The sequence below is a fragment of the Phascolarctos cinereus genome, unplaced genomic scaffold (assembly GCF_003287225.1).
Source record: "Phascolarctos cinereus isolate Bilbo 61053 unplaced genomic scaffold, phaCin_HiC Scaffold_5;HRSCAF=322, whole genome shotgun sequence".
Lineage (NCBI taxonomy): Eukaryota > Metazoa > Chordata > Mammalia > Diprotodontia > Phascolarctidae > Phascolarctos > Phascolarctos cinereus.
In genome coordinates, this window is record NW_027555958.1 from 116689133 (window position 1) to 116717009 (window position 27877).

General features: G+C 38.5%; 1 protein-coding gene across 1 annotated transcript in view; it reads left to right on the forward strand.

Moving 5' to 3' along the window:
• The first annotated feature begins 5178 nt into the window (after positions 1–5178).
• Positions 5179–27877, forward strand: part of NHSL1 (NHS like 1) — a 268426-nt gene continuing 245727 nt past the window's right edge. Inside the window, 1 exon segment of the mRNA XM_020973759.2 lies at positions 5179–6409. Within this exon segment, the coding sequence (XP_020829418.1) occupies positions 6001–6409 (409 nt within the window). The 5' untranslated portion in view covers positions 5179–6000.

Here is a 27877-nt window from a genome sequence, read left to right on the forward strand (position 1 = left end):
TCTCTCTCTCTCTCTCTCTCTCTCTCTCTCTCTCTCTCTATATATATATATATATATATATATATATATATATATACATATGTTTGCCTTTGCCTTTATTAAGTACTTGTCATATACCAGACATTGTGTTAAGGTCTGTGGATACACATACAAGAAAACAAGATGGTTCCTACTCCCAAGGAGGTTGTATTCTAATAAGGGAAGAGAAAACATAAAGTGGACTTGGAAGGGGGGGGGGAAGAGGTCGGGGGTAGGAGGTATGTATCCTTATATGAGCAAGGTTGCTAGTGAGGAGGTGGAACACTCCAGACAGTGAATTGAACTGGGCATGAAGATGACTAGCGCCCCTCATGAAATGTTGATTCCAGCTGGGGACTTACTAGTCTGGAGAACAGGCCACAGGGTGGAGGCATCTGGAGGTGAGCAAAGCTGCTAGAGAAGAGGAAAAGCAGTCCAGAGAGTGAGTTGGGCAAGTACTTGATGCAACTGAGAACCTATGAAGGATAAGCCTCATGGGGGAAATATCATGAGCCAACCTGCCCTTGACAAGACACACATGGTTATGTTGAGGAGGCTTGGAGCCACCTCCAAAAAAGAGGTGCCTCTTTTCTCCTCTTCCTCCAATGTCGTTGATCCCATCTACTGACTCATGAGGGACTTTGCTTCTACATCATTAACTGCCTTCTACCTCCACCATCTTTAATTTCTCAATTTCCATTGGCTCCTTCCCCTCTGCCTTCACAAACAGGTCTCTCTTTTCTTGAAAAAAAATTGTTTTTAAAAACTCTTAGAACATGCTGCTCTCTCTAGCTACCTCATTAGCTTTTCCTCCCACTGACAAACTTCTCTAATAAGGAGCCTATCCCTACAGCCTCTTTCTCCTCCATGGCAATCTAACTTTAGCTAGACTTCCTCCTTGCTGCCTAATGTGCTATCACAAAAGTCACCAGTGACCTGAAAGCTAAATTCAGAAGACTTGTCTCAAAATTCATTTTTCTTTACTTCTGTACTGAATGTTCTTTTACCTTCAAATCAATACAGTATCTTCTACATCAACCACTGCTTATTTCATTAACTGCTCCTCTTCCTGACTTAATTCTGTACTGTATTGAAGGTTCAGACATTGCTACTTTAGTCTTTTCTCTCTATATTCTTTCCCTTGAAGAGCTATTTTATTATCAATGGTCTTAAAATATCTACAATACAAGGTTTTCTAAGAAAACAGCAAGAAAAAACAATTCAACATGTCCAAAACTGAACATAGCTTTCTTCCTAAATCAGTTTTCTTTTCCATTTTTAGTCAATAATACTGGTTACCCAAGTTTCAAATCCTGAGATCATTTTTGATCCATCATTCTTCAATATTATAAAATGATCAAGTTCTGGGAATCTTTCCTTCAAAATTTATTTTATAGCCATTCCTTTTCTCCATTCCCACTGTCATCTCTCATTTTTGTCTATGTTCTCATCAACCTCAAACTGGATAACTGCAAGTCTTGACTCTTCTGATTCCACTATTTCCATTTTTCAATCTATCCTGAATATGCTGCTCATTTTCCTTAAACACAGCTTTCATCAGTCTATCTTGCACACAGCTGCCAAATTGATGTCTAAAACACAGACCTGACCATGTTTCCCCTTACTCAAAAATCTTCAATGGCTCTTTATTGCCTAGAGGATAAAATAGAAAATCTGAAGACTGGCACTGAAAGCCTTCTTTAGCCTGATTCTCACTTAGCTTTCCAATCTGACTTCTTATTACTTTCCTTTATCATCTGTATTCCTGTCAACCTGACCCTCTAGCTCTTCCATATACATGACATTCCATCTTCTTCCTACATGCCTACATTTAAGTAATTTCCCCATTCCTGGTAATACTCTTTCCACATCTTTAGCACATAGAAACCTTAGCTTTCCTAAAAAAATAAAAGTCTCAGATGCCACCTCTGGTGAAGCTTTTTCTGATCCTTCTATTAGCACTCTCCTGAAATAACTTTCCTACTTTGCATATATTTTGTGTTTATTTATATGTATAAATATTGTATTCTTTCAGTGAGTAGTCCTAGTTGGAGTTTTTGTCTATGTTCCTGATACTTGACACAATGCCTGGCAAATGGTAGATGCTTAATAAAAGTCTTGTGAACTGATTTAAATCAGTTATTTCCCTGCTCAGAATTGTTCTGTAGCTCCTTATTTCTTGTTCTATCAAAGGTCCTTCTACCTATCAAGGTCCTTTATTATCTGGCTCCTATTTATCCAAAAGCATTTGTCATTACTGCTCAGTACACAGCTTCTACTTTAGTCACACCATCTCCCAACTCTGAGCATTTTCATCGTTTGTACCCCATTCCTTGAAAGCTCTCCCTTGTCATTAGAGGGAGAGCATCCCACAAAAGAACATTCAAGTCCCAGCTAAAATCCCATCTTCTATAGGCAGTCTTTTCTAATCTCTCTTAATTATTTTAGTATATAGCTTGTTTGTACATAGTTATTTGCATTTTTTTTCTCCCACATTAGATTGTAAGTTCCTTGAGGGCAGGGACTGTTTTTTTTTTCATTTCTTTGTATACCTAGCATTTATCATGGAGCCTGACACAGGCTTACTTCATAAATACTTAATAAATGCTTATTGACTAACTGATGAACCAGCCAAATTTCCTACTGCTTCAAGAACATTATTCTGAATACAGTACTGTATTTTTTCAGGTTTTGTACTCCTCCTATACAGTAATCATTCCCCCCCCCCATACTACCTATTCTTTAAGGCCCAGCTCATATGCCACCCATTCATTAAGCCTTTTCTGAGTGTTCTAAACCCTAGTTGACCTCTCATTCCTATGAGCTGCATCTATGCTACACAATTTAGCATTTAAATGTATGCTGTCCAGTTATTCCTTTGTACTATTTCATTATTATTCCATGTGTAAATATTGTCTCAACTAGATTGTATGCTTCCTGAAGACAAGGGGTGTCTTTTACTTTTTATATATCTCAGGCTGGTTATAATGGTTCATGTTGAACATATAGATATCCTTCTTCATTGAAAATACACCTATAGTCTTAATCAACTTTGTGCATACATGTTTTAAATCCTCATACTACTAAAAAAGAAGGGCTTTCAAGGCATCAGGTGGGTCCTCTGTGGATAAGAATCACAGAGGATAAGAAGGTTGTAACACTAGAGCGAATACCCACATCTACGAAATCACATATCTATTGAGGTACAAGTTTACTTTTCAGGTTCAGCACCTGGCAAGTGAAATTACATAATCACAGAAATAACTGAACATCACTTGAACAATATAACTTTACCATGTTCTTCATATAACTTCATTTCAAAGAAGATATTAATAGGTCAATAACATGTATATTTCTGGAGCTACCATAATTCATCCCCCTCCCCATATGTAAATAAGGAAAACAGTGGTTAAAGACTGATGAACTATATTAGTACATGTTGTACTTAGTTTATCAGTATCTCTTTTAAAATTTTTAAATTAATTTTTAGTTTTCAACAATCACTTCCACAAGCTTTTGAGTTTTAAATTTTCTCTGCCTCCCTCCATAAGACTGCATGCAATCTATCAGTATCTTTCAACCTTTATAACTGAGCAGTAATTGCTTTTTTATATATAATGCTTTACAATATTCAAAGTGCTTTCATATCTCATTTTTTTCTGTAGTTAGAGCAGGAATTACTATGCCCATTTTACGGAATGCTACTCTCAATGGGAATTAGTAACTCATATATACCTCTTTAAAAGGCATCTAAAAAGCTTTCCTCATAATAGCTTGTGAGATAGTGCAATTATTATTATCCCCATTTTACAGATGGGGAAACTGAGTTTCAGATAAATTAAGTGACTTGTCTATAGTGACTAGAAAACTAAGTGTCAGAACCTAGTCAATCAAACCTAGGCCTCCTGTTTCCAGATTGATGCTTTTCCCATGGTACCAAGTTGACATCTGACAGTGTCTACTAAAGGAGGTGTAATTTGTCTTAGCAGATTTTCTTAGGCTGTTAGACCCAACCATATAGTTCTCAAATCCATCAACCAGGTTTAGCTCACAGTGAGAGGGAAGGAGCTTCAGCACATTCAGCACAACTATGAGAGATTGATTCTTAAACTGCAAAATAAAGGCAGTGTAATGAGGGTCATTTACGGGTCGGAAACCAAAGAAGTAAGATTCATTTTCTGAGCAAACATAGCGATGAGGCCAGTGGGATTTCAACTCCAGGATATTGTACTCAGCCCCCTCAAATACTTCTGGCCAGAAGGTTTGAGTTAGTGGGATGAAGATGACTACATAGCGCCCCATGACCACATTCTCATCAGTACAAGGTTGAAACCTTTACAAGGCTCTGCAAATCACGTCTAATAGTCAGTTATATGCTCTTTTGAAGCCTCTTGCAATTTTTTTTTTCAAACCGAAAATTCAGATGCCTGGAAAAATCTCGATTTCGCACATTTCGGCCAAAAGACTCGAGTGAGCCTCAGTAACACTGACCACGGGGAGGGAGGGCTAGCTTGATTTCACTCATTCTTGGATAGTAGCTACCGAAAGCCACCTGAAAAAGGAAATTCTTTAGATTTCCCTTCAGGTGAGAGCTAGAGTCCGAGACTGTCAAACCCGGGGGGTGGGCGGACGCCAAATTACTTTTGGTGATTAGTTTTGTTTTAAGGCGCCCTTCCTCAACTCCCTAGGAATATACAGAGGAAGCCGCGCCTGCCCACCCTTTACTAAGCACGGAAAAATAGGATGAACAAGAAAGAACACGAGGAGACTTAACTAACAGGGGTTCCCCCAGAGGCAAGGCGCTGCAAGGTGCCCCGCTACTGACTCAGCATCGGGAGGTTCCCGGAGCCTGCAGGTGAGGAGCGGGCTCCGGGTGAGCCCAGGCTGTCCGCGGAGCTGTCTGGGCTCCCTCCCCCACAGCAAACCGTCCCGCTCCACCCCTTTCCCGAGTCAGCCCATCCACCGGGGGGGGGGGACACAAGGAGGTGAGGGGGTGAGACCAAAACTGTAAAGGGACGTAAGAAAGCAAAGGGGGGCGGGAGGAGAAACTGTCTTTGGAGGCTCGGCCACGTTGCCCTGAGAAGGGTGGGGGTGGGGGTAGAAATAGAGTTAAGGTGGGGGGTGGGGAGAGAAAGCCAAGCAGGAGCTAGCTACCTTTCCCCCGGCGGGCGGGCGCAGGACTGGGTGCGGCGGCGGCAGCGGTGGGAGCCGCAGGTGGTTGTTACGCTGGGCCCTTTTCTCCTCCCCTTTCTTTCTTTTGCTTTTTTTCCGCCCCCTCTCAGCGGCCGCGGTGTCGGCAGCACTTCCCCCTGCTTCCTCCTCCCTCTCCAATCGGGAGGGAGGGAAGGCGACTCGGGCTCTTTCCTGCCTCCTTGCAAACTTCAGCGGGACTCTGTTGGGGCTCCCTGCTGAGCGCCTCGCCTAGCCTCCCGCGGCTCCTCCTCCCCGACATCTCTCTCTCTCTCTCTCTCTCTCTCTCTCTCTCTCTCTCTCTCTCTCTCTCTCTCTCTCTCTCTCTCTCCCCAACTTTCTCTCCCGGGACTGACGGGCTGGGGAATGCCCCCTCCTCCGGGTGGGAACACCGCCTCCCATTTCCCGGGACCTCCTGGGAAGCGGTTGCTCCGACCCACATGAACCTCTGCCCCGGGTTCCCCCGGGCTCCCTTCGCTACAGACACCGGCTAAGCCCAGGCAGGGCGAGCCCCTCACCGCCCCTTCAACATCCCCCTCCCCTAGCTCCTTCCTTCCTTCCTTCCCTCCCTCCCTCCCTCCAGCCCGGACAGGAGCCAGAGCCCTTTTTCCTTCCCCCTCCACCCCGCTGTCCAGGATTTTTCTTTGTGTTCCATGAAGACTGTAGAAGAGGGGCCGCCGAAGGGCTTTTGATCTCGTCCCCTCCTCGGACCGGCAGGAGGGCAGTAGACAGCCAGCCAGCCAGCCAGACGGCCGCAGGAGGAGGGTGAAGGGAGGAAGCCCCGCACAAACCATGCCTTTTCACAAGAGGACGGTGGAGCCCGTGAAGATGTGCCGGCTGGACGAGGCTGCCGGGGACGAGGCGGCCGGGGTCTCCGGGAGATGCGGAAGCGGCCCCGGGCCGGGGGAGCCGGGCCGGGCGCCGCAGCTGTCGGGGGGTGCTGCGGGAGGACTCGCGACGGCCGAAGGTGCCGGGGCTGGGGCCGTGGGGCTACTCTTCACTTCCCTGGAACAGGTCAGCGCGCACTCCCTGATTTTCCTGCTCTGGCAGCTCTCTGACCTCTCCCGTTGTGCGGGGGACATCTTCGCGGAGATAGAGGGGCAGGCGGCTGCCCTGGGCCGCCGGGCCGCCCGGCTCCACGGCCGTCTGGACGCCTTACAAGCCGCGGCCGACAGGCTGGACCACCGCAAAGTCAAAATCCGTAAGTTTCTGGTGCTCTCGGCTTGGTTTGGGGGAGGGGGTGCGGAAAGCCTGGTGGGGAAAGTGGAGTCGGCGCTGAGCCCTGCTGGCTCTTGCCCCCTGGCGGCGTCCGGCGGGATCTCCGCTTGGGAAGCTCAGATTTGAACTACAAGAGATGAGCAAAGATTTCCAGTAGGCAGTGGCATAAACTGGGAGACAGTTGGCAGGTGTCAGCCTCATGTGATCCCCCTATCTTCTAGGATTAGCATTTACGGAAAGCTCGTGTTTGGGTTGCTAATTTTGTTTTGTTTGTGTGAGTGCGTGTGTGTGAGCCGAGTGTGGGAACTGGGGCTTCTTTGCCATTGCCCCATGCCTCGCGTCTGTCTGCGTGGGAGACTGAGGCAGGCAGACACATGGTCATCGTAAACAGTAGGGAGTTGAGTCAGGTTTGAGGAAGGGCACACGGAAACCTGCCTAGCCAGGTAGAACAGGAAAAGAGAGTGGGATATATTTCCAGAAAGACTTCTTGGAGGTGGCCCCTCTGATTGTTTTGGTTCCTTGGACATCAAGAAAATTCATTTGTAAAATTCTTTGGAGATTTCAGAGAGTTTGTAATTACTTCCCCCCACCCCTCTTTTCCGCTTAGAAAGTATAATATACTCCTTACTAGTACATCAAAGGGCATTTACTGCTGTTTTTCACACTTGATGTTAAACTCTGAAACCCCAGGATTGTCTAGTTATGTATTATAGATTGTAAATCCATTAATTGATCTACCAGTTCTTTGTAATTCATAGATCCCTGACCTTGAAGTCACCTCCTGAAATCTCATTCAGCTTCCTTTCCTGACCCCTTTCCAACCCTGAAAATCAAGTTTGTGTCATGACATGGTGATCTCTCTAAACATCACATTTAATTTCAGCAGCTCAACGGGCTCCTTTGCATGAAGCAATTGGAATTTCCTGCTGGCTCAGGGCAGTGAAACTTTCAGTGGGGTGTGTGTATGTGTGTTTTTCTTTTTTTCCTCCTTGTGCTTTGTCATAATCAGAGTATAACCAAGAGTAGCTTTGGTGGGTAGGCTGATAGCTTGGAGGAGGAGGGAAGAAGGAAGTATTTTCTGTATGTTACTCTTGCTATTCTTAGAATCAGTGAGGTACCTTTTAGAATTAGGGACCCTCAGGGATCCTGTGTGAAATACTATTTCTATTAGGATGAGTTTATTTAGAAACCTGAGAGATGCAGGTTCCTATCTCTATTAGTTGACAGGTTGCTTTAATGTCCTTTTTCTTTTAAATATTATTTGAAGATAATTAAGTTCTGACCTTAAATTACACTGGAGTGTGTATATATAGCTATATAGCTGCATTTGAAACCTTCACGCTTACGAATAGCACAATAATCATGAGATAGCTTCCTATAGTGCATCTTTTTTTCCTCTATGTAATAATGTAAGGTGCTTGTCAAATGCAGCTGGAAAATCTTTGATCAGGCTGATGAAATGTGTTATTATGAATAGTTCCTTATTTTGGAGGAAAAACTTGGGCTGAAACTCTTTCATACTGTTTAGTGAGAACACCAAAACCAGAAAATTCTTAAGAAGATTCTCCTTTGAGAATGGAAAAGTGCTCATGATCATGGATACAGGGCCCTTCTTCCATTATTATGTTTTAATACTGTTTTTTGCTTGCCTTTTTCTGCGGTATGATATATACATATCAATTGGAATTTACACATTTGGTATACAATTAGATGAGGTAGATCACAGAAAACTAGTTTTGGAATTAAAGTACATTTCCATATAGTAGAACCTTTTGCTGGTTTTATTACATGCTCAGTTGTGCCTCCTTTTCTCTGCCCATGTTGTACACGTGCCTTGCTGCCAAAATAGCAATTGTAGAAAAGGTTGAGGAACAAATTCATGTGATATCTCTCTGTATACACTTGAATTTCCAAAGCTAGCAAAAAGATTGTTTAAATTATGGTACATTAAAATTATTCAGCTTCCACCAAGTATTTTTAAATATCTGAAGTTTTTCATTTTGTCCCAGAAGGCCTGGATCATCAAATATTATCTTGATCAAGCAAGAAGAAGGTAAACAAACATAATTTGATCCTGAGAACAGAAGTACAGTTAATTTGCTCATTTGTTCTTCTTTGCTGTGGATATTCATCTTGGTGGTCTTTAGATCTAAGTCTAACATGTACTTTATTTTCTTATAGGTTCTATGGTTGACTTTTAGCCAAGAAATAAATATTGGTTTTTTAAATAATTTATGATGTTTGCCTCCTTAGCCTGTTAAAAGGGATACAGTCTTTGTGAATTAACTATACTCAGTCAGCATTTTTAAAAATTCTTTAATGCACATGTTTAGGCGAATATATAGATGTGTTTATATGATATGTGTCTATATACATGTAGACACACTTTTCATTTGAATTCAGCAAACCTGTATTAAGCATATATGCTAGGCATAGTGCTAAGTGTTGGGGATACAGATAAGAAAAAGAAAGACCCTTAAAGAGCTTACAATCTAATGGGGCAAGACAACACACAAAAGGAGACTGGAAAGCTAGAGAAGAGGGATGATGGGGGCACCCAGGAGCATCTTACTGGGCAGAGTTGAAAACAAGCAGAGCAATAGATGCAAAGTTAAAATTCTACCCTCTATGGAAGAATGCTGGGGCAGCTAGGTGGTGCAGTGGATAGAGCATTGGTCCTGAAGTCAAGAGGGCCTCAGTTCAAATTTGGCCTCAGACCAAACACTTGACACTTACTAGCTGTGTCACTGGGCAAGTCACTTAACCCCAATGCCTGAAAAAAAAATGCTGTGAGAGGAGTTTGGTACTCCACCTTGCATCTCTCCAGACAGGGGAGAGGAGGCTAAGGTAGGTGGTATCAAAATGGGAGGGACATTTTGTTTCATGAAATTGAATGAAACCAGGCAGAGAAACAATTGTGAAGTGGAGTGACATTTGTCTCTGTTAACCATGGAAAAAGTCACATTTTTTCTTATCTCTGTTATAGCAATGTCACATTTTTTTTAGTCTTTCTTTATGTAAATATCTATTATTTACTTTTGGAAAGACTTTAAATAATACCATTTATTAGTATAGAGATGTAGGGAGAGTGTATAAATAAAATCCCCAAATAGTCAAAACTATCACATTAACCATTAAGTACCTCTTTCTTGTCAGATAAACCTTTAAAGAGAAATTTTTTAAAATGAATTTTTTCAGCTATAAGCATTTTTTTTCTCCCTTCTACTCCTCCCCAGAAGAAAAAAGAAAAGTAAAATTCTTGCAACAAATAAGCTTAGTCATGCAAAACAAATTACCATATTGGCTGTGCCAAAAAATGTACATCTCGTTCTTCATATTAACTCATCACCACTGTCAGGAGATAGCATTCTTTATCATCAGTCTTCTGCAACTGTGGTCAGTTGCTGCATTGATAAAAATTCTTAAGTCTTTCAAATTTGTGTGTTTTCATAATGTTGATATTATGGAGTAAATTGTTCTACTAGTTTTGCTGTCTTCACTCTGCATCAGTTCATTCAAGTCTTCTCAGGTTCCTCTGAGATCAAAGAGAACTTCTAAGAAGCTACAAAGTTGATTTGAGTTTTAATCTTCTCACTCCAGCTTCTGGGAGACTTGTTGGCCAAAAGCAGGCAGGCAGCAAAAACCCTGAAAGGTATATAAACTGGGGCAACTAGGTGGTGCAGTGCATAGAGTTCCAGGCCTAGAGTCAGGAAGACTCTGAGTTCAAATATAGCCACAGACACTTACTAGCTGTGTGTGACCCTAGACCAAATTACTTAACTCTGTTTGCCTAAGTTTTCTCATCTGTAAAATGAGCTGGAGAAGGAAATGACAAACCACTTCAATTTCTCTGCCAAGAAAACCCCAAACGGGGTCATGAAAAGTCGGACATTACTGAACAACAACAAAAATGATGATGAGTTCCAAAAAAGGAGAGGAAGCCCATCTTTGTCTCTTTTCAACACAAAATCAGGGTTTTTAAATTGTTGACAAGCCTTTACCTTGTAGGAGTTTAAATTATATTCTGTGCATCATAGTATTAGTTTTCACTGTAGTAAGCATTCCTTAGAACCCTATAGCTAGAAAGCTATCTTTTTTTTTATATTGTACTTCAAGGATCCATCATTTAGTTGGTGCATATACTCACTATTGTAGATTGCAGCACCTTAATAGATTATAGCAATTGCTAGCACTTATTTCATACCTTAAGGTTTGCAACTTGCTTAGATATCTTCTTCAGCTGCCACTAGGGCTAACTTTCTGGCACTAAATGCCTGATACATAGGAAGCACTTAATAAATGTGTAGTTATTGAGAAGGGAAAGCTATTGCTTTTGACATTGTTAATGTTCAGTGTGAAGAATTGTAACTACAGAGACTCTAAGGAGGTAATATATTAGTTTCTCCAAGTATTAGATAAAATAATGGCTTAAGATAAAAATAATGATTAGGAGGCAGCATCATAACAGTGAAAAAAGACCAGCTTTGCAGGTGGTAACTTGCTCAAATCCTGACCTTGTTACCCATATGACCTCAGGTCCATCCCCTTAACCTGAGTTTTCTCATCTATAAAATGAGGGAATTGGACTAGATGGATGAAAAAAGTAAACCTTTTTCAACATTCTAGTGTTGAATTTTTAAACATTATTCTGTGCATTCTCTTCAATTTCAGCCAAAACTTCCTTAACTTGGTCAACAAAAGTAAGTCTTGTTAGAAGCAGTGACAAGTAAAAAGAGGCCTGGATGAAAATACTTCAATTTTCTCATGTCTAAAAATGAGGAATTTAGACTAAATGGTCTCTAAGCTTTCTTCTAACTCTAAATCCTATGGGATCCAGAACAGCACTGGCTACATGTGCAACAAAATAAAAGATCCTATCCAGCTAGGCAGGTGATGAAACCTTAGTAGGAAGCCTTGGGAAAAGAAAACACATCTAGCATATCCTTCATCTAAATGATAATTTAGCTTTTAATCTGAGACTATAATTGTTTGATAAAGATTCCTTATTTAACTTAGTGGGTTTTAAAGTATATTACTTATTGGGTAAAGTTGTTGTTTATACTCTATACTAATAAAGAAGAAAAAAAGGTGAAAGATTATTACTCCTTTTTAGTGTAGTTCTTGAAAAGCAACAGACTACTTACATTCCCCACCCCCCCCAATCTAGGAAGTTTTCAAAGTACAGTGGTAAAACTTTTCAGTTTTTCACAATATGCACATTATATGCACATAATTTCCACAGTTTTTCAGGACACTTAACTTTGTTTTGAGTTGATGATATCTTAGCTCTATTACGTGATCAAATTCCCAGGAGGGGCCAAATATCCATATGTTTCTTTATTTCCAACAAAAGATAGAGATTAGTAGCCAAACCACTAGGAGCTACTGTTCTGCTTTTTCTAGTGTGAAAAATATGTATACCCACATACATACATACATACATACATACATACATACATACATACATGTGTATATGTATCATTGGTATCTGCATCTATATGTCCCGGACATAAATTCATTAGCATAGAGAGCTCTAGTTGAGGAACTTCTTTTTACCAATAAGGATCAGCACTTGCTCTGGAGTTTATAGTTTTAGAGTGTTGCATAGGGTACTAAGAGGTTCGACAACTTGACCAAAGTCACATAGCCAGTATGGGTCAGAAGCAAGCCTTGCAACTCATATCTTTTTGACTGAGTCCAACTTCCTGCCCAGTATACCATGCTCACTCTGGTGTATACACAGACACAGACACATGTATATATATACACCCATATAAGAAAGCATTGTTTACATAAATGTATATTTGTTTACAGATGTGAGATATATGCATGTGTATATATAATATATCCACACACACATATACACTTATACATGTACATATACATATATGTGGATCCATCTCTATTATATATTTCTTTTTGTATGATTTTTGTCTCTAAGATATAGCTAATAATTAGCTTAAGGATGACTTAACTTTCTTAATTTTATGTCTTCTAAAGTAGAAAAAAGATGTGATTTTTAAAAAAAGATCAAATTTCATTATAGCATAAGGTAATGAGGTGTGTGTGTGTGTGTGTATGTGTGGATGTGTGAGAAGGTATGGGGTAGGGAAACAACAGGACACAGAGAAAAGAGCCTTAAAGTTAGAATAGCTGGGTCTTAGCTCTGTTTCTCCTGCTTAAGTAGCTGTGTGACCTTGGGCAAGTAATTTAAGCACCCTGGGTCTTCTTTACCTACGAAGTTAGAAGGTAAGACTAGATCATTATAATTCTGTGATTATAATTACAGAATTTTATGTGCTAAAAACTAAATGCATACTAGGTTAGACTTTTACTAACAGAATTTCTTTATTTTTAGAAGTGTATGTGTGTAGGGTAAGTGCATGGGTATGTGTTCTACACCAACCCTCTACTGGCCATTGCACCTTGAGTTCATGGTATTCTCCTTTCAGTTAGGTATATTTTTGGTACATCAAATGAATAGCATTATTTAAATTTTTAAAAAGTTAACTATTCTCCAAAGAAATTAGATTGGACCTTTAAAAAGAGTTTAGAAACCGTGCACCCGCTCATTATTAAGTATAGTCATAGTTTCTTTGTCATCATATTATTCTACATGTTATTTTTAAGTGACAATGATATTATGAACAAAAGAATGTGTTTAAATGTTCAATCTTCATTTTAGGGAAGTTAGTAATCAGTTCAGATTGATAAAAGAAATAAGAAAAGAACCACAGAGTTCAAGAATTGGACAGAACTTTAGAAACCATCGCTTTATTTCTGATACCAGCTCTTTAAACCTCACTTCCCTCATATGTTAAGTGGAAATAATGCTATAGTATCTGTCTTACAGAGTTGTGCTGAGGCTCAAGTGAGATAATGTACCCCAAAGTGCTATAGAAATGCAGATGAGAGAAATGAGATCCCAAGCAATGAACTGACATGGCCAAGGTCACACAATAAGTTAATAGGAGAAATTGGACTACAGCTGAGTTCCCCGAATCCCAGTCCAGTGCTCTGTCTACTATACTATGCAAAATTATCTCAGAATCAGGGGTGTATATATTTTATATCCAGACATAAATCCACTAACTGTTGCCAGTGTTTTAAGCATTTAAAACATTTCCATTTGGCTTAGAAAAGCTACATGGTTCCCAAATGCTTGCTATGGCCTACAGATTTATGTTTAAGTGGCTGATTGTTTAGGAGTGTTCTAATTTGGTCCTGTGTTGAAGGTCAAATAAAAAAAAATTTTTTTAAATGAGGGCAGTTGTTTCCAAGGTAACAGTGTTTAAAAAACAACTGGAATAGAACAGAAAGAGAAACTAGATAGTGATTGAGAATTCTTTTACTAGCTCACTGTCTTTGGAGATAGTTTAGGAAACAGAAAAATTTGTCAAAATGAAGGCAATGTTTTCCCAGGGTACTTTGGATTTAAGGAAAGTTTATGTTAAAGGCTTTTATCTTAAAATGTTTCTTGCTCTTAGTAGCTGCTTCACTAGATATTATTTTAGCTTAGAGTAAAAATCTTTAGAGTAAGGATTCTTAACTTGGGGAATTTAGTGGATTTGTGCACTTCGTTGGGAAAATACTTCTTTATTTTCACTAATACAGGGATGAGGAACCTGTGGCCCTTTAGGTCCTCAAGTGCAGTCCTTTAGCTGAATCCAAACTTCACAGAATAAATCCCCTTAATAAAAGGATTTGTTCTGTAAAACTTGGACTCAGTCAAAAGGCTGCACCCAAGGACCTAGAAGGCCATATGTGGCTTCGAGGCTGCAGGTTCCCCATAATATATATTTGAATATATATACATATGTGTCTACAATGCATAATGAAATTTAGCTTTTTCTCCAATTATGAATGTAGACAACAAAACATGATTCTGAGAAGGGGTCCATAAAGTGTTACCAGATTCTAAAGGGGGTCCATAACAAAACAACCTCTACTTCAGAAGCATCAGTTTAGTGATATAGCCTTTCCAGTTTATTCACTTTTTGCAATTTTTAACTCAGGATTTGAAGCAATAACTGGTTTCCAGCTCGTTTTCTCATGCAGTGTAAACTTCTAGCTATATATTGCAAAGTGAATTTTCTTCCTGAGTAGCTGAGCTACTGAGATAGAGCAGCTGCCTTTGGGTGAGATTTTTCTGGAGCCAAGGCCATAGGGCCCTAGGTCTCAGCCATGGTTCTCTGTAATGAAGGCAGCACATCATTTAAAACACTCGACGACCTAAAAATTTGATGGGAAACTAGTTTTAAGCAGTAATCTTTTGAGGCCTTTATTTAACTTTACTTTAGAAATGATGATATTACTTTTTCAGATAAGTCAAACTGATGCTGAGATACCTTGGGAAGAGTGTGTCAGAGTTTGAAAAGGGGAACCCAAAGGTTCTGGACTTTGGCTCCAATACTTTGACCACACCAATCTGCTAGATTTAGCACATTCTGTCTCACTAGTGGATAGTTTTTTAAGTAAGGAGAATGATTTTTTATAATTTATAATATTGATCATAACTTTGTTAGAACTGGGCTTTGCTATACTTCTAGGGGAAGTTCTGAGCTTATGTTGTTGCTGCTTTCTTGGGGTATAGATTGTTTTGTTATTCCAGGATCTCAGGTACAGGCTTGGGACCTGTCATCTTTCCATGCTCTCAAAATAGTCTGATCCAGGGCAAAATCAGATTGCTGCACCCTTGATGGATTATAACTTTGAAGAATTATATGTATATACACACATACACACATACACACACATGTATGTATATATGTGTATATATTTTTGTATTTATATATATGTGATTTCAATTGATGCCTGAAAGATTTTATATCAATACACCATAACTATTGATTTATATGTTTATGTTATTAGATTTATACAGATTAATACAATAGACTAAAGATACCAAGTAATGCTGATGTATTCTTCAGCGTGTCATATTTGCTTAGTAATCTAGGTCTCAGAACTAGGGGGAAAGCCTTGAGAGATTCCTATAATTTTTTTGCTATTAGTAAAACTGCCTCAGGAAGCTTTATAAGGGTTACTGTTAGTATAATGAATGTCAACTGCTACCTCCTGCACTCTCCCATTATATTTGGCCATTGAGATCATTGATAACTTTGGAGATGTTGTGGGAGATCATGTGATACAAGAGGGAAGGGAAGATGTCTGAATGAAGGAAGATGAAAAGGAATGAAGAGAGCGCTTGGAGAATGATCTCATTCTTTTGGGTGAGGTGCAAGGAAAGGGCCTCAGTTAAAGGGAGATGGGATGATTTGCCATGAAGCTTGAAGAAAAATGAAAATATTTGGAATAGCCAATGTGGTAAGATGAATAGCAAACCAATTAGGGAAGTGTCTCAGGAGCTATGTAGCTTATATAACTTCCAAACAGCTTATAGCCTATCACTAGTAATACAGTTGTAGCTCATCCCTCCCCTCTTTTCCTCTACTCCACTGGGGGTACTGGAAGGAGAACTTAGTGCTCAAAATTACAGGAGGCTCGAGGCTCAGTACTATTTCAGTTGCATTAGGGGTTATACCCAGTTGACTCTCAAGTCCATTCGTCAGGACTTTAAATTATAGATAGGTTGCAATCTGTGTATGTGGAGTGAGTTCCCACACCCAAAAAACTGCAGGTCCCTGACATAATAACTTATGGGTTAAATAGACTTTCTGGGGCTTAGCTTGGGCATGTACTCACCAAATGGTGGGTATAAATGTAATATAATTTCTATAGACAAAAGCAATCCATCTTCCAAACAACTGACAACCCATCCATAAACTTGGGATTGCTTATATTATTTGGGTAACTAGAGATCTCACAGATACAATAACAGTCTTTCATTTATATATCATCTTTCCCCCTCCAATTCTAAGGAGCTGAGTTCCAAAGTGAATATAAGCACTTTTGAAATAGGTGGAAACTGCCCCCCCCATTATGTGATGGGATTTTTGATCCATTAGCACAACTCCATTTTCACTAAATCTCCTATTTTGTTTAGCAGTTAGTTTCCAGTTTTGTTGTTCCACCTATGCAGAAAAGCAGTGCCCTGCCTTTGCACAGGAAGCTTTATTAGGTTATTTTTGCAAGGATACTTTCTATCTTAGTGTCCTTTACTTCTTGCCCCTTCACCAAAGTGAACACCATTAAACATTTCATCAGTACGATAACAGTGGAGTAGAAGCTGTCTAGTTAGATTGCAACACTTGATGATAAAATGAAATGAGAGATTTTTAAATTAGATGTTGAATGAAATGTTTCTGTAGTAGACTTATGTATAGTCTAGGAAATTCAATTAAGCAGATCTGTTCTATGGATCAGAAACCTTATTATATTGGAATCTGAGAAGCACTGTTCAGCTACTGTATTCTGCTATGTGGTTTTCCAAATGATAGTCTTGCTGTTCTGATCACAGCCTATTCAAGGTTACATTTTTTTACATCCCAATACAAGAATGCCTCATGCTGTTCAAGTTGCTATCCAAATGTCCATCAGAAAGAACTAATTCTAACCAAACTTGGTTGCTTTCCTTCTCTCCTTTTAATATATTAAAGTTAGCATGCCTGGGAACTGATGTGCTTGGTAAAAATGGTTAATTAGAATTAAGTATTTCTGAATATCTAAAATAAGTCTTAAATGCATATAGTTTGACATCTCAAAGATGTTTTTCTTCTTTAGATTCATGAACTTGACAAACATCAACATTTCTATATTCAAAGCATATAATGAATTTAAAATATGATTAAGCAAATTTTCTTTTACATGAAGTCTTATGATATAGATGACAGTCCTTAAAATATGGAGCTTTTATGAGTACTTGGTGATCTATGTATGCCAATTAAAAAAAAAATTCCAGGCAGGCCAATTTATCCTGTCATTACTTGGTGTTTGCACGTGGAATGCAAGCTAATTTAAATATCAACCTAGGTGAATCTACTATAAAAATGATAATGTTATGAAATCAGAAAACAAATATACATATTATTCGGATTATATGTGTAACATCTCATCTAGAGTAATATGAATGATAGAGAGCTGACTTTTGAATGTTGCTGTATTTGCATATGTGCCTTGAATGATATCTTTCTGACTGATTGTACAATCCCAAATATCTTTTTCAGAAAGGGAATTTGTTTTGCAAAAAAATGAAAATACTTAATATTGACTTTAATGATTAAAAACTGAAGATAACATATTAGTGTCCTAATGATGTATGTAAAGTGATTTACAAATTATATAAAGCACTATATAAATATTTTTTATAATATTTCTAGTAGTAATAGAGTTTTTACTTAAGAACATTCCTAATATATAAGGTTCGCAAAACAAATAGAGCCTAAAATTGCTGTAAGAAGAGAAATGGAAACAGAAAAGTAAGTATAAATACATGTAACAAAACCCCTAAATTGTGTGGTTCTTTTTATTAAAGAGCCAAAAAAATCATATTTTTTTGTTAGGCAATGGGGTTAAGTGACTTGCCCAGGGTCACACAGCTAGTAAGTGTTATGTGTCTGAGAACACATTTGAACTCAGGTTCTCCTGAATCCAGGGCCAGTGCTCTATCCCCTGCACCACCTAGCTGCCCCTAGAAAAATCATATTTTATAGCCCTTTATCTGAATATAATTGTTCCGATGATCTGACTTTTCCCCCTGAAGATTGAGAGAAGGGAGATAATTGAACAAGAGGAATTTCACATGAAGCCTTTGGTGTTGTATGAGGACAGACAGACATCTGAAGAATAGTGACTCCCAGTTGCACATCACTCTTTCAGTCTGCCTCATAATTTGTGTTTGACATACTTTCATTCTCTGGCTTGGTTATTACTACTGTGACTTTCAGTATGTGAGTTAATGTTATGACAAAGCTACGAGAATCTGACATGAATGAAACATCTATGGTCATTAAAATCATTCCTTTTTCTAATCTTTGAATTATAGCATGATCAGAGATTTGACCCAATTAATGTAGAAAGAACTTAAATGGCAATGAAAATATTATACTTGGGTGTAGATGCTAATCATCAAATTATCTTATATCTCCTATAAGTTTTATGTACTTAAAAGTAAAATTTTTTAAAAAGGAAACCTTTTGAGATTCTTAGTTAATAAACCACAAAATGTACTGATAAAACAGTTTTAGATATGAAAGAACTTATAGGATACTTGTGTGACAGCTAGACTTCTTTGGATCATGTCACTGTTTAAAAGCAATGCTTTCTATTGTGGGAAAGTGTGTATTTTTCTTCTTTACCAAGTATCTAGTGATGAACTGAGAATGAGAATACTACATGAATGATACAGTGTATAGTAATGGGTCTGATTGGGTGTTGACATTCATATATTAAAAAGTCTTTGTGAAGTCATCCTTTCCTTGTAGGGAGATTAAATCCTTGCTTTGATTTCTAATGCCCCTCCTCTTACCCCTGCCTTTAATGATAGAAATAAGTAAAAAGATCTACATTTACTTTCCCTAAGACAAAGTAATAAAAGTTTGTACTTTTGTTTCGAGGATACGTTATATCTAGAGAAGAGCTCCACATATGTAGGTTAACAAATAATTGAAATAAAAATGCTGTAGTTAGCTAGATATTCCTGTTGATTAATTTAGCTGAGTAGTATGCCTCTTCCATCCTAGAGCATTTTGCAGAAATATATTCATGAGTGTGTGTGTGCATTATTGACTGATTCTATTTTCTTTATTTTTTAAGAAGCAAACTTCCCTGCCCCCTCCCATCCCATCCCTCACACCCATGCCAAAATGGCAGTTGGACATGTGTGTTAAGTTTTCTGCCTTGGCTGTTGTCTGCTTTTGGCAACATATTGAGTTTGTTTATAGGAAGCCCAGCAGGATTCAAAAAAGATAGCTTATAAGGTTATCTCCAGCTATCCCTTTTGTTTTTGCTGTTTTGGTAAAAGATAAAGAATTAAGAGAAATGTTTCCTGCCTCATCTAAACAGAGGAGATGATAATTTTAATTGGAACATATCAGAATCTAAGTTTAAAAAAAATTTGAATGACCTTTCAGTAATTCCTAGCTTAAGAGGGAAAGCAAGTTGGACAAGTATCATTCACCATGTAGTCAACTTCCAACAAATGTGTTCAAGAAGTATAAGTTCTGATGATTTGTGAGGTAGCATGCCACAGTGGAAGGAGATCTAGGCTTTAAATGAGGAAGACCTGGGTTGAAGTCCTCCTTTTGACATTCACTGGTTGTTTTCCTGGACAAATCTCATAATTTCTCAGTGCCTCAGACAACTTTCTAAGAAGGGTCATAGAACAGTTACCAACCTGCTTTAGTAGAGGGAGTTTCTTTCCCAAGGAGTTCACTAGATCAGTGAAATCTCAAGTGCTGACCAAAGGGAAAACAGAACAGAATGTTATTTTAATAACAGAAGAGTCTACTTTCATTAGCTGTAATCTATTAACTCATTCTAAGTTATGAGGAAATTATTGTTTTGAGGATGAGAACTAATCTTTTGGCTTTCTTCTTTTCCTTCTATGAGGATAAATAATTTGCTACCTTACAATACTATTGCTAGTGGTGAGTTAATAATGCATGTATGGTCTTTGAACAATGCCAATGGGGATCAGAGCCATCAGGGTTTGCTTCCTGAAACTTGTTCTATGCTCAGTGAAAAGCTAAGGCCACCCCTCCTTGACATTCTGGGTCTCTGACCTGACAATGCCTGGTGGGTAACAGTTGCCAAGTGACATCTGTTTTATACCCATTGTTTTCTTCGGAATCTCCTGAGATCCTTTTCTGCTTCTCCCTGTCTTGGCTCTCTCTTAGTTCCTGAGTGCTGGAATGCACCTTAAAACTGCTGTCAAAGTTGTGCTCCTGGCCAGATCCTCTCCCTAGGATCTGCAGATCTATGTCTCCCTAAGCCACCCTGGCCTGGAAAAATGATATACTATGACTTCTTGGCTTTCCAGATTGCAGTTCAAACTAGTTCATTCTCTAGATCTTTGTTGAAGAAGTATAGGGGGAGAGCTTGACTTCAGGGCTTTCTTTTAGTATGTCATCTTGGCTTTTAAAAGCTTTCACAACTTGTTCCTAATGTACCTTTTCCAGCATGATTACGTTATTATTTCCTGTACACTAAAAGTCCAACCAAACTGGCCATTGTCGTTTCTCTTCTGTGGCATCCAATCTCTGAGGCTTTCCTCTGACTACACCTCTCCTTCCTCATGCCTGAATTTACTTCCTCATTTCTCAAATACAACTCTATTTGGAAGCCTTTTCTGATCTGACTCCCTCTCCTAGTGACTTTCCCCCTATTACAATTTATTTCATTTTTATTTTTTATATGTCTATGGATGTATAGTTTGTCTTCTCAATGGAATTTAGATACCTTGAGAACAAAAATTGTTTCATTTTTATTTTGTAGCCTCAGCAATCAGCACAATGCCTGACATAGAGTAGGTTCTTAAATGTTCGTTGATTAATTGATGGAAGTGCAAATATTGTGTTTATAAGATTAATCGAAGTATAAGATCAGTGTGAGGTCAATTAAATTTATTTTTAATCAAATAATATATTGGTAGAAGGAACAACACCCTCAAGCCTACTCTAGTGTTTAATTATGTAAAATTATAATATACCATCTATAATTGCCTAATGACTTTCCTACTTCAGACAATCATAACCCTTAAGTGAAGGATAACATACAATAATGGGAATAGCTAATTGTTACTATAGCCAAGTTCACCTATCTTCTGGTGTTGAGGGAAGATAACAACAACTGGTAATGCAGCTGGCCCTGGGCCACCATCTCTTGGACTCATCACTTGTAACCATTAAATCAAGGTACTGAATACATCATCTGTCAGCAATAATAGAGAGAGAGAGAAAAAAAAAGACCCAAAACTTGTTAGTAGGACTTTGGCAGACTATTGTGCCATTATAATGTCTCATTAGAGGATTTTCAGTGAATCTAGGTCCAGCTACTGGAGTCCCTTAAACAGCTTCTGCCTCCTGTCCAGGACAATAAGGATTTACTAAATAATGCTTAATTAATGTACAACATTAAAAGTAGAGAGTAGGGTTCTTGGTTTAAAAATCCAAATATTGCTGCCAATTCTTGCTTTACAACTAAACTTGGTATCAGGACTGTTCTAATAGCAGTATTAGTAACTGGATTCCTAGATTTATTGTGTAGTTGTTAAGGCTTAATGTGGTAAAGAGATGTTTCCTATCTGATTTCACCTTTCCCAGGGACTTTAAATGTAAAATATCAAAGGATTTAGAAGTACAAGAGACTTTGGGGATTATCTTGTCCAATCCTTTCATTTTCCATATTAAGAAACAGACCTATAGAGGTTAAGTGATTTGCCCACAGGTAATCAAGATTTTTAGAAGAGCTCATGAAAGAGCCTAGTTCTGGCTCCAAAGTCCATGTTCTTTCCACTGTACAAGCTGATTTCATGGTAAAAACAAAGAAGCCAAAGAAGGCTAAAGCATCTGATAGAGTATCTTAGTGGGTGGGGATGTGCCTTCTCTTTGCAGGACTTTCTTTGCAGTTGGCACTCAAGTCAGCTTCTTTAATGTTTTTAACCAACAGTTGAGGAGACAAAAGTATCTTTTCTCAAAGAATGATTAAAATAAAACTTGTCTGTTGAGATTTTTAAAAAAAGAAATTGGCTCCAAAAACGTAACCTGAAAGCACTGAAATGGAAAATTGTGGAACTGAGTCAATGGTATAAACCAGGGGTGGGGAACCTCTGGCCTCGAGGCACATATGGGCCCTCTAGGTCCTCAAATGCCACCCTTTGACTGAATCCAAACTTCACAGAACAAATCCCCTTAATCCGAGAGATTCTTTACAAATAGCAGCTTGTTAGGTCACTTGTGTGTTATAGGGTTTATTGTAGTATGTTGTTTTTCTTTATTCCTTTTAAAGCAGTTGCTCATCTTTCAATTTAAATCTTCTACTTCATCATCTTTTTTTCCTCCTCCTCTTCTCCTCCTCCTTTTCCTCCTCCTCCTCCTCCTCCTTTTCCTTCTTTCTTCTTCTCCTCTACTTGTCATTCATCAGTGGGTCTCAATACTGGTCATCAGAGAAGCTTTAATATGATCCCCGTACTCATCTACATGGAAGCTTTATTCTACTCTGTTTTTTTCACCTCGGCCAGTTTGCTCATTTTTAGACAGTAGCCCTCTGCTAATGGAGGCTCCCAACATATTTGTACCAGACTTAGTGCCAGTGGCCCAAAGGCGTCACCCCTACTGCACTTTGGAATTCCCGAATTCAAGAGATCTGCCTGCCTCAGACTCCCCAATAGCAGAGATTACAGTCTTGCGCCACCATGTTTGGCTTTTATTTTAAATCTAATCTTTTTTCATTGTTAATATTTGCATAAGTTCTCCACAAATTGCTGCTGATATTTGAATTCAATCTACAAATAAACTAGCAACTAATAAAATAAAGCAGTTATAAAATAAGTTCCACACTTTTAAATATTTTATTTCTGGATATTTATTTGAGATGGCATGTTATAAGGATTTGTTAGTCCTAATTACTTGAATGGACTGAACTGTTAGAAAAGTTTATTTTAATTGAAGTGCTCAAGGAATGGGGTATTCTAGTTTAACAGAATTTTCTGGTTAACTGAGAGGTAACTAGAAAAGTATTTTTACTTGAGTGCTTATTATTACAAATCTTTGTTAGATGCTTGTCTGCTTTTCCTAAATGAACGAAGCATTTATTAAGTATTGACAATGTTCAAAACACCCCTGGTAAGTTATAGGCATAGAAATAGAAAAGACACTCTGTTCTCAAGGGTCTCACATTCTAATGGGAAGCCAATGCATTTCGAAGGTTTCACTTGTAAGTCAGAAGTAGAGGTCTCATGGTCCTTTGGGTGCAGTGACAAAGCAGATCATAATGACTCTTCTTTAATGTCATTTTTACTGATAAAAGATCAATTTTTGATGTTGAACCATTTTTCCAGTGCCAAGGACTTTGATGACAATAACTTTCTTTTCTGGGTCTTCAGTGGACGTGGCTGTACTATCTGCTTTAATAGTTATGGTATGAGCAAGACTGAATCATTGGTAACTAAAATTCTTGTGTCTCAGGGTCATGTTTCTGAATGTCACATGTGGTAGTCTAGGACTGAGCATGTAGGAGGTAAGTCTGAATATATGCTGATCATAGGTAATATACCATAGTAGCTATGCTCTTGTTTTCATTTGCCTTTTTCTTTTAAAAATTTGAGGGTTGGGTTCATATCCCAACCCTATTGCTTAGTCCGTTTATGACCTTGGGTAGATGATTTAACCTCTTTGAGCCCCAGTTTCCTCATCTATAAAATAGGATTAGATTAGTGATTTTTAACCTCGGTTCTGTGAACTTGTTCTTAAAATATCAACTATATTTCAATATAATTTTTTTCAAAAAATATTTATTTACTTAGTCATTCATTCACTTATCAATTTATTTATTTGCCTTTTTGGTGAGGCAGTAGGGTTAAGTGACTTGCCCAGGGTCACACAGCTAGTAAGTGTTGTGTGTCTGAGGCTGGATTTGAACTCAGGTCCTCCTGACTCCAAGGCCAGAGCTCTAGCCACTGAGACACCTAGCTGCCTCATTTTTTTTTTGATCCTATGTACTTTATGCATTTAAAAACATTATTCTGAGAAGAGGTCTGTAGTTTTCACCTGATTTCCAAATGGGACAGAAACACTTTTAAAGGTTAAGAACCCCAGAACTAGATGTTTTTCTAAGGTTGTTTCCAGCTCTAATCAATGATCCTTTAACTTTTGTATTTTGATGATGTTGCCATTCTGGTGATCTGGATTAAATCATTTAACCTTTCCTGGTCTCATTTTCATATCTATGTATTAAGGCCTGTCAAGTTCAGCCTCTGATACATACCGGATGTTTTACTCTGGGTAAGTGACATCATTTCTCTGTGTCGTAGACAACTGTTAAGATTATAAATTGCTGAGAAGGGTCCAACCTGAATTGGTAAAGAGAGTTTCTTCGCCTGGGAGTTCCAGGAGCCAGTTAGGTGGCCTAGTGGATAGAGTGTGGAAGACCTCAAATCCAGCCTTAGACACTTACTAGCTGCATGACCCTGGACACGCCCTGTCTTTGCTAGTGTTTCCTCAATTGTAAAATGAGGCTAATAACAGCACTTACCTTGCGGGGTTTTTGTGAGGATCAAGTGAGACAGGGTTTGTGAAGCACTTAGCACAGTGCCTGGCATACGGTAGATGCTTATTTCCTTTCTCTCCTTTCTCTTCCTCTTAAACTAATGAAATTTAGTAGTCTGCTCTCTGTCCTTATTCCTAATACCACCTGACCAGCTCTATCATTATCAAATGTGAAGACCAAGTGAGATCATGTATGTGAAGACACTTTGAAAACTGTAATGTGCTATATACATACAAGGTGATGGTGGTGTGTTTTTTGTCTGGAGCTATGATTTCAAAGGGTAGGCTCAGTGTCCCTTGGTCAGTGCAGTCTTAAAGAGTTGCCTGGGCATTATGAGGATAGTGAACTTGCCCATGGTTGTTTAGTCAGTGTATGTTAGAGGCATTACTGAATCCAGGTCTTGTTGACTCTAAGGCCTGCTCTAGATTTACTGCCATGTGTACTTCAAAGATACCAGAACTATAATTTGATTTGTTTCCTTTCTGATAGAAGGGTCCCAAATGTGCTGAAAATTAGGGGGTGCTGTTGAAAGGGAAGGGTGAGAGGCCCCAAAGACAAACTTACCTTTTTGTATTCTTCTCATGGCCTACTTTGGCAAGGAAAACCAGTAAATTTTATAGTTCTTCTAAGGAAAAAAAAAATGTAGTACCTCTAAATCCCCCAGATATCCCAGAGGCAGCTGAAATATGTACTTATTTCATATCCCAATTGGATGCAGTTAGCTTAGGCCTGTAAGCACCCATATAGGGAACTGAGATTGTGGTGATTTGATTAACTGCATTTCTCTATTTATTAAGAGAAATTACTGCAAGGCAGGAACTGGGCAGTTTCCCAGTTGAAATACTCTGAACATTTCACTGTGAACTCTGTGAAACAGAGAATTTCCCTTTTGTGGTTTCTGGTATCCTTTGCTGGCCTGTTAGGAGAGTTTATATCTCTGGGTCAATCTAGATTTTGGAATGACAGAAAGGAGATGTTTCCTGTTCTTGTGTTCTCTAGGAGCACTCCATTATGCTGTCTACCCAGTATCAGGAGGGAACTGGGGAACTGGCATTACCTGCTCAGGTTGGTGGAGGTATCAGTCTTTGATGAGAAATGTCCCCAGACTAGGTTGACTAGGTTTTTTTTCTTGAAGGTGTATCTCTGAGACTCTGTCATTCCTAATCTCAAAGGACCACACCCAGGGAGAAGTCAGTCCCCTCTCAATTAGTGTCCAACTCTAGATGAGGCTATATTGATAATCTTAAACACAGAGGCCTGTGTTGTTACTTTTAAGTACAGTAATAAGAATACAGTCAGGCTTTAGGGATAGTATCATTATCGTACACTCACGGACACAAGGTGTGATTAGAAAGTAATGAGGCTGATTTTTTATTCATAGCTTGTGGAATTAGGGTCATTACTTTTTAGTCATCTTGAATTTATCAAAAGCTTATAAAGACCAGGCAATTTTGTATTTCCTTTTATGTAATTTTAAATGCTATTAATATTTAATATGCTATTGCATATTTCTGTTTAGGATAATTTTGTAGTTGCACCCCTCCAAAACAAACAAACAAACATCAGATCACAAAAATATTCACCTGCGCTTTTACATGAGAACTGGCTTTGTCCCTCAGATTCCTCTAACTTTTTGTACATACTCACCTTTTTAATACTGAGTTAGTGAAGATGAATGTGATATAATACTTTATGTAAGCATTTTATACTAATGGACTTCCAGAAATAGTTACAGCATATATAACAATACCTGTGCTAAGGTAGGGGAAAACTGCCAGATACGGCCCTAAATCCCTATGTGGTGCAGTGCTAGCAAATGTCCTGTTGAGGCTATAGACTGATCAAACTAGCATGTGCTGTGACTGTTGGGAAAATAGAAACAAGCACAGATGCCATGTGTTTCTGCCAGGGTCTCTGGTTATTCTATGCATGTTTTAAAAGTACTGAATATTTGGTATAAAATGATTTTTTATTTGGACTATACATCTGGCAAATGAGTTTAATGTCTGTACTGGTGTCTAACTATGCTTGTTTGAGCAACATCTTCGAGTATCCAAAAACACAAGTAATCAGCCTTGCAACATGCTACTGTGACTCACTTGTTTGTTTGAAATGGAAAAGAATGGGAGGAGACAAATCAGATTAATAAGAGTCTGCATTAAAAGAGCCATCTAATTCAAATATGTTTATGGAAGTCAACATGACTAAGAGCATTTTTGGAAATATCTTCCATCTGAGATGTATTGGATGGAAAGTTTTCAACCCATATGCCTTCAGGACAAAGCATTGCACATTAATGAGTTTTATATATATTGTGGTCAGATTGTAACTAATGTGAAATGATGCAATTGTGAATTTAAAATATTAACTACCCAGAGAGAGGGGCCAGTTCTCTTCTAATGGAACTTATTGTGAGTGTGGGCTTTTAGTAATTGCATTAGTGTGTTTTTTTGGCAGACATAGTAAGGGGAGGTGATACTGTAGTCATAAGGGGAATTGTCCTTGTGTTAGCATAATTGTAAGACATTTAAGGTGCCCACGTGCTATCAGCACACAGTGAGCTTCATACAATGGATAAGTGAGTAATGTGCAGCCCCTCTTTGAGGGTTACATTCTAAATTGATCTTTCTCATTTCAGAAATGGGTAAAAAAAGAATTTGTTGGAATTCTGAAAATGCATGGAAAAGTCAACAAGAATTTATCATTTCCTATGTGCCAGATGCTATGCTAAGTGCTGGGGATACAAAGAAAAGCAATTGTCTTTATCTCAAGGAGGTCACATTCTAATGGGGGCCACGTTGTGCAAACAACTCTATACAAGTGAAGGATAAAGGGTAAATTGGGGGTAATTTCCAGGAAAAAGAATTAATATTAAAGGGGTCAGGGAAAGGTTTCTTGCAGAAGGTAGGATTTTAGCTGAGACTTGAAGGAAGTCAGGAAGGTTAAATTAAAATGATTCCTGTTATATCTTCAATTTTCAGGGAAGCATTTTACTGAATAATTTTAAATTTGTGGCTTTGATCAATTTTCATTCACAATTTTGGATCTCTGTCTCTGTTGAAACCTTTCTAAAACCTCATAGGCTTATTTATATTTTATATTTGATTTCTTTTTGAGTATGGAAAGAGAAATTATATCACATCAAGTGGAAATTTTATATCCTAAAAGACTGAAACCTACAGTTTTAACAGCTCTATTTTTTTTTAAAGCAACATAGCTTCCTTTCTTGCCTTCTTTTTAAAAAGAAGCAATTAAGAACCAGTTGGTAAAACTTTCTGCTCTAGGTTCC